Source organism: Dioscorea cayenensis, chromosome 19, assembly GCF_009730915.1.
Source record: "Dioscorea cayenensis subsp. rotundata cultivar TDr96_F1 chromosome 19, TDr96_F1_v2_PseudoChromosome.rev07_lg8_w22 25.fasta, whole genome shotgun sequence".
Lineage (NCBI taxonomy): Eukaryota > Viridiplantae > Streptophyta > Magnoliopsida > Dioscoreales > Dioscoreaceae > Dioscorea > Dioscorea cayenensis.
Genome location: NC_052489.1, coordinates 19,223,209 through 19,230,427, shown reverse-complemented (window position 1 = coordinate 19,230,427; position 7,219 = coordinate 19,223,209). Strand labels below are relative to the sequence as shown.

The 7,219-nt window shown below is 35.9% G+C and overlaps 1 protein-coding gene across 1 annotated transcript; it reads right to left on the bottom strand.

Annotated features, from left to right (window-relative positions):
• Positions 1-3,740: 3,740 nt before the first annotated feature.
• LOC120249662 (probable polyol transporter 4) lies at positions 3,741-6,565 on the bottom strand. The gene is made up of 2 exons (XM_039258251.1): positions 6,305-6,565; positions 3,741-5,249 (listed from the first exon to the last, which is right to left on the bottom strand). Exons 1-2 carry the CDS (start codon positions 6,411-6,413, stop codon positions 3,868-3,870), a joined length of 1,491 nt encoding a protein of 496 aa, XP_039114185.1. The 5' UTR covers positions 6,414-6,565; the 3' UTR covers positions 3,741-3,867.
• Between the last annotated feature and the right edge of the window lie 654 nt (positions 6,566-7,219).

Genomic DNA, 7,219 nt, shown 5'->3' with positions numbered 1-7,219 from the left:
TCACTGCTGTCGCAGTATTTGTTAAAACAAGGAGTACAACTCAGAAAGGAAGAAGCAGTCACTGCAGTGAAGAAATTGAAGATTTCTTAGAAGCTGTTCAGCCCAGGTAAGAAAATTGATTTACCTGTAGGACAGGTGTCTCCACCACTAATGCCTGAAGATACCGAAGAGGCGAATCTATTGGTTGAAGAAGAATATGAGAAGATGTTGAAAGAGCAACTAGAAGACATAGAGAGAAGGCAATGGTCACTGTCTGCAGAACTATTCATCATTGCACGACAGAAGCTGAAGATTATATCCCATCTGGAAATTCTCGAGAAGAAAAAGAATAGAGAAGCTAATGGCCACGACTCAAGGGGAGATGATGACCAAGAGACCTGAAGATAGGGGGAGTTACCGGAGAAGGTGTAACAAGACTTGCAACAACTCATGAAGACTTTGGCATCAATTGTGTCACAAAGGGGGAGAAGTTTTTACTAGCACCAGACTGACTTGTTTTTCATTTGTTGGACATTTAAACATTTGGTCTTATTGTTGTGAACGTTGTTATGTTTGTCAATTCGTTATGTTTAATCGTATTGTGTCTCACTAGTTGCAATTTTGTATTTCTCTCTTAGCTCTTTGTAAGCAACTAGATGATATCTTGTGTCAGTCATATTGTAACTGGAAGTTGTAACAGTGTAAGTATAGTCTGTGTCCCAGTCAGTGTTGTAATTGAAAGTTATAACAGAAGTCAGTCTGGGTACGGAAGCAGTTGTGTTAAATTATGCCAAAGGCGGAGATTGTTAGTGCAACCGAACTATTTAATTGGCATGATTTGACACCAAGGCAAGATGACGTGGCATCCATGGTGACAAGGCATACTTGATGACATGGAAAGCATGGTGATATGGCAAGGAGTCTTGGGTTGCAAGGCAAATATCTAGAAGATCATGATGAAGCCATCTTAAAAATCTTGGTGGAGTTATTTTTGGTAATATGTTACAATTTGAAGACAATATCATATCAAGACCATATTTAAGAGATGTGATTGAAGACTAAATATGAATGGAACTTAATCGAAGAAATATCTATCAATGGTGTAATTGAAGGCTAATTGAAGATATGATTGAAGATTTGAAGACATGCTTATTGTTGGCATGATTGAGTTGATTGATTGAAGATTTATTCTTGAGAAGATTTGAGGACCAAACTTGGGTGAATTGAAGATCAAGTTTGGTGAATCTTTGAAGACCAAACTTGGAAGGTTGAAGACTAAGTTTGGCAAGTTTAATGAAGACGAACAAGGACGTGCGCCCTTTGCGAGGAGACTGCGTGATGAGGAACTGAGGAGGTAGGCTAGTTGCCGGCAGTCGGGATCGGGAGATTTGGCTGTATTGACCCGGACTAAGCATGACCGGAGGTTGATGGGTCTTGAGGTCGTCCGCAACGTAACCAGAACTCAGTCAAGTCAGCAGTCAGAGCCATGTTGTAATTTACGTTACAACAGGAGTTGCAACAGCTAATTTCAGAAGGTTTTTAAATTAGTAGCTGCGGAGATTCTAAAAGAGGTATGTGTTATATTTGGGACGTTGGGGCGTCTATATAAGCTACCTTTCTCATAGATTGTAAGGTGGACCGGAGCTAGAGAGAGTGAGAGTGGGTGTACAAGACAATCTAGAGAGGGTAGTGATCTTTATTGTTGAGAGAGTGAATACAAGTGCTTGGTTTGTGTGATCTTTATTTTCACCTCATTTAGTGGATTGTTTATCTCCAAGCTTGGCCCCCCAGACGTAAGCGAGTGGACACCGAACTGGGTTACCAATCTTGTGTGTCTCCTTCTTGCTTGGTTTGTGTGAGTTTTTTTTAGTGTTTTGAGTGTTCACTAAGCCACAAAACCACATCACCGGAACTAACACTCTCTCTTTGATTCCATGGCTATTTTGGAGAGAGTTGTGGCCTGGCTGTGAGGCTAGGGGTGGAGTTCTATCAGTGTGCACAGATGCACTGGTGTGAGCTTTCTTTTATCTTTCTTTTCATAGTTCGTATAGGAAATAATAATAATAAATTCATATTTATCAAGTTGTATGTCAAATTGCTATATATATTATTTTTAAACTATAAAAACAATGCACGCAAATGTTATCTATCATAATTCATGATAAAGCTATCGAGAGTGCATCAAGGATTTATGGTAAAAAATTTAAAAATTTTACGCATATATACAATAATAATCCTATGGTATAACGGACATTTCCAATTTCAGTGGGGTAGTTATACCTACTGCCATCCTTATACATCCATCTTGAAAAAACATTTCTTGCAAGTATAGCATGTTTACTATTGAGCTAAGAATCACCCAAAAGCTCTATCATATAAAAGTCTACGGTACTTGTCTACCGGAAAACTCTTTTAAAATAAAATAAATTAATAACAACTAAACAACTAGAATAATAATTTGGTGGACTTAATTCCGTGATAATTACCATAGAATCAAAATGTTTCTCACTTTTAACATAGGTTTATAAATTTTATTGATTTATTTATTATATAATATAGAGATAACTAGGTTGGTAATTATATTAAATAATCATTGCCATTTGTTTTAAAAGTCATTAAATTGAGGTAATTCAACGGGTGAGAATAAGTCACATCTTATTCTATCATAACTACCATAGAGCCGTGTTCATGGGATTATTTCTCTAACAACTATGATTCTAAATTTTTAGCCAAGAACTCTTTTAAAACTCTTTATTTATTTACCAAACTATATTAGAGATCCAAAAACAACGTCAAACCAAAATTCGGAGTTTTTTTTTTTAAAAAAAATTTGTTGATTACTAGGGAAAAAAATGAAGAGAAAAATAAAAAAAATAAAAAAAAGAGTCAAATTTTAAGGAATATAGAGAATCTGGTCAGATATATATTTTTTTATAAATGCGACATTGTCGTTTTATTTAAAGATTGTTAAGGGACAGGCATGTATAATATTGCAATAGTTATAAAGATTTATTGATCACTTAAAAATTTATTAACCCGGTCAAAAGTCACGTGGGCGATAAAAGTTCTACCACTTACACGTCTAGAAGATTTTCAAAAATCAACTCAAGCTAATAAATTTCTCTTACCATGCAGTATTGTTGGTGCAATGGTGTTGCAGTACTGCAACAATATTTAGACGCAGGGTTTAAACCCTCACCTTTGTCCATCCACTACAAGTGACTGCAATTGAACTAATCAGCGGTTGTCCGCTAGGTATACTGTTTCCACAAAATTTTACAAGGAATAAAGACATTTAAAGTCAAAACTATTTTGGCCTCTAACGCCCCCATTGGCATCATCTAGCAGGACAAAACATTGTAAACAAAGTGGCAATTAAAGAATAATAGCACTGTTAACTTTTACTGTGCGCAGAACTATTGATTAAAAATCCAAATAATTCACCCTTGAATTTATGATCAAAAGATGATATAGTGTATATGCCAATAATATCTTCCAAGAACGATTGAACAATAGAACAATCTCATGACAATTGCCAAAGAACACCACAAATTGTTCTGTTAGTCTACATAGGTATAAGCACACACAAGCAACCGAATACAAGTATTCCTTGTTATACACTTTCAAAGAATAAGGCAAATGTGCGATTGTAATGATTAAGTGAAATCAATAACAACTCATCAACAAAATCACTTATTATTTTGTGTCATGGATATAGTATGACAGATTAATATAGAGAAAAAGCGGTATGTTGCAAGCAGTGGAAATAATCAGAAGATAACTGATTTGAAATTTTCATATATAATATAATCACACACGATAATAATGCCTGCCAACTTTTGCTTTGCAGAATAATGGATGTTATTACAATTACTACTCTTTAAACAACTACTTGTTCTGCACCAAATGCTCGGCATTTGAAAGCTCAACTTCACCTCTCTGCACTTCTCTCTCTTTTTGGAACAGCATCTGAATTTCCTCTAAAGACTTCCCTTTTGTTTCAGGAACACAACAATACACAAACACAACAGATATAGCAGAAATTGCAGAAAAGATGAAGAACGTGCCACCAACAGTTATGGCGTGTGATAAAGAGAGGAATGACATAGAAATGAGGCCACTACTCACTCTACTTCCAACTGCTCCTAATGCCGACGCCTGAGCTCGATATCTGAGTGGATAAATCTCCGAACTCAGAACCCAACACATCGGACCAATGCCAACAGAAAAGAATGCTACATTGCCACAAACTGCTAGAATTGCAATTCCAATCCCCACCTTTGGTGAAATCAATCCTGACCCATGCATCAAAGTCAGAGATAAGCCTAAAATGAACAAACATGTAGTCATCCCAATTGTGCTCACATAAAGCAGCGGTTTTCTTCCAACTTTATCGACCAGAAGTATTGCTACCAAGATGAACATTGTCTTTGTGAAGCCAACACCAACAGTTGCAGCAAGGAGTTCTTTATAGGACTTGATTCCCGCATCTTTAAATATAGTAGGACTATAGTACACTGTGGCATCTATCCCTGTGATTTGCTGGAAGAATTGTATGCCACAACCTGCTATTAGCATTCTGCGCAAAGAAGGAGAAGGTCTCAAGATTTCCCACCATACTTCTTTGTTTTCATTATTATTTTCTGCATTTAAAACTCCAGCAGCTTCCTCGATCTCAGCTAGCTTCTTATTAGCCTCAGCCTCATCTCCATTAATCTTTAAAAGCACTGATCTAGCTTCATCTACTCTGTTCTTCATTATTAACCATCTTGGTGATTCCGGTATCACAAACAATGCAAAGGCAATGAACACTGAAGGGATGATGCCAACACCGAGCATAATTCTCCAATTTATATGGTATGAAAGGCTAGAGAAGGCATAGTTTGAGACATAACCAAGAAGGATGCCAATGTTTATGGAGATTTCAAGGAATGAGGTAAGAGTTCCTCTAGCAGCAGCTGGGGATATCTCTGCGATGTAAACCGCTGCTATCATGAGGCCGAAACCAATCCCAATTCCAGTTAAAAGCCTGCCTAACATCAGTATTGCGAAAGAAGGGGCAAAAACCATGACGGCAGCACCAGTCTGAAAGACAATTGCAGCAAGACCCATAGTCCATTTCCTACCAATGACATCGGATGTTCTACCGCCAACTAGACTACCTAAAAGCGAAACAACGCTCAAGCATCCAACCAGCACTTCTTGCTGTACTTCATTTATGTGTAGATCTTTCTGAATGAAAAGGATAGCTCCACTCATAACACCCACATCTGCATAAATAATGCTCTGAATGTTAAGCAAAAAGATATTTACATCAATTGACAAGTCTTTATGATTCTAAAGTTATATGCAGTGCTTTTTGAATGAAAAGGGAGAAGCTAAAAAGCAGGAACATTCAGATCCCTCCGTGATTATATAGCATGGTATGCAAATCTGATTAATATCTGTTTTCTTGTTGTGAATAAGAAGTCATTATGGATAAAATACCAAGTGTCCAGCAGATACCCCTTGTTGTACTTCAGTTATATGCAGATCTTTCTTATAAAAACATTATTTCTTCTTCAGAAGTACAGATTTAAACTTTAGAATGCTAAGAATGAGGAACATTCACTTCTGTTGAATGAATTACACATCATGTCATACAAATCTCAAATCAAAACACATAAATGATGGAAATCAGAACAAAATAAGCCACTTCCTGCTTATTTCCATTCTTTCTCACACTCACAACTCCAATCAAACAAAGAATCACACAATTCATAACAAACACAGGATAAAGACAAGAACAATAATCCAAATCCAGCCCTGCAAGAAAAAGATCTTTGACAAAACATATACAACAACAACAGAACCCACTAAAATCACAAATAATTATTGAATGATGATTACCATAAACTTCCTGCTTATTTCCATTAAATAAGCCACTTCCTGCTTATTTCCATTCATTCTCACACTCACAACTCCAATCAAACAAAGAATCAGACAATTCATAACAAACACACAGGATAAAGACAAGAACAACCCCCCAAATCCAGCCCTGCAAGAAAATGATCTTTAATAAAACATATACAACAACAAAAAAAACCCACTAAATTCACAAACAAATACTGAATGATGATTACCATAAACTTCCTGCTTATTTCCATTCATTCCCACACTAACAACTCCAATCAAACAAAGAATCACACAATTCATAACTAACGCACAGGATAAAGACAAGAACAACAACCCAAATCCAGACCTGCAAGAAAAAGATCTTTGACAAAACATTTACAACAACAAAAGAACCCACTAAAATCACAAACAATTACTGAATGAAGATTACCATAACCAAGGAGGACAGAGTTGAGAGAAGCAAAGGTGGCGCATGCAAAGGCATACTTCCTGCTATCTTTCCTGCGTGCCATCTTCAACCTACCAACATCCGACATCATATTCCACCTCTTCTTAAGAGTCTTTCCTCATCATATTCCTGTTGTATCATCTCCCACGCCATTGCTAAACTTCTCTCTCTCTCATCTAGAGTGTGTGTGTGTGTTTAGGTGGTGGTTTTTGCATGTGGAAAAACATGACCACTTCTGCTTCTTATCCTTGAATCTGTGGTGTGTTATTTGGCATTGCATGTGGAAAAAGTGGCCACTTTTGATTCTCCTTATCTCTGTATTTGTCGTTACCTGAAACTGCAAGATTCCTTGTACGTCTCAGACACCCAATTGAAGGGGTGTCTCAGTTCACCGACAAATAGTGTATTCGCAAGAGTATCTTTGGCTCAATTTTATAATGCCATTGCTTTTTTATTTTTAATTATTGACTATATATAATTTTAAAAATTAATCAATAAATCTTAAATTTATTAATGTTATTAATTTACTTAAATTTTCAATATATATGCATGTATGTCTGTGTTTATATATATATATATATATTTAAATATATGGGTTTTTTATTCTTCATAGCTCAGCATTCCACGGGGAGAGCCTAGACAACTCTAAGGAAAAACAAACAAATAAAGAAAATTTGTCCTCTTTTGCTTGAGTTTTCTTTTATTTTTAGATATTTTTTGGCTTGCTAATGCATCTGTTGAGGAGTAAGATTTTCTTTTTCTTTTTAGTTTTTTGATAAATAATGCATATTCAAGAAATAAAAAATAGTATAAAGAGGGAGAATCAAAAAGATATAGGAGAAAGGGAAATATAATGTTGAGATAAGTTGAGGTATGATAGAGAAATAAGAGAATATG

Excerpts from the sequence above, each read along its gene's own strand:
- LOC120249662 (XM_039258251.1), bottom strand. The coding sequence starts at position 6,413 with ATGATGTCGGATGTTGGTAGGTTGAAGATGGCACGCAGGAAAGATAGC. Across the intron at positions 5,250-6,304 it reads CTCTGTCCTCCTTGGTTATG|ATGTGGGTGTTATGAGTGGA; the intron begins GTAATCTTCATT and ends TTATTTATGCAG.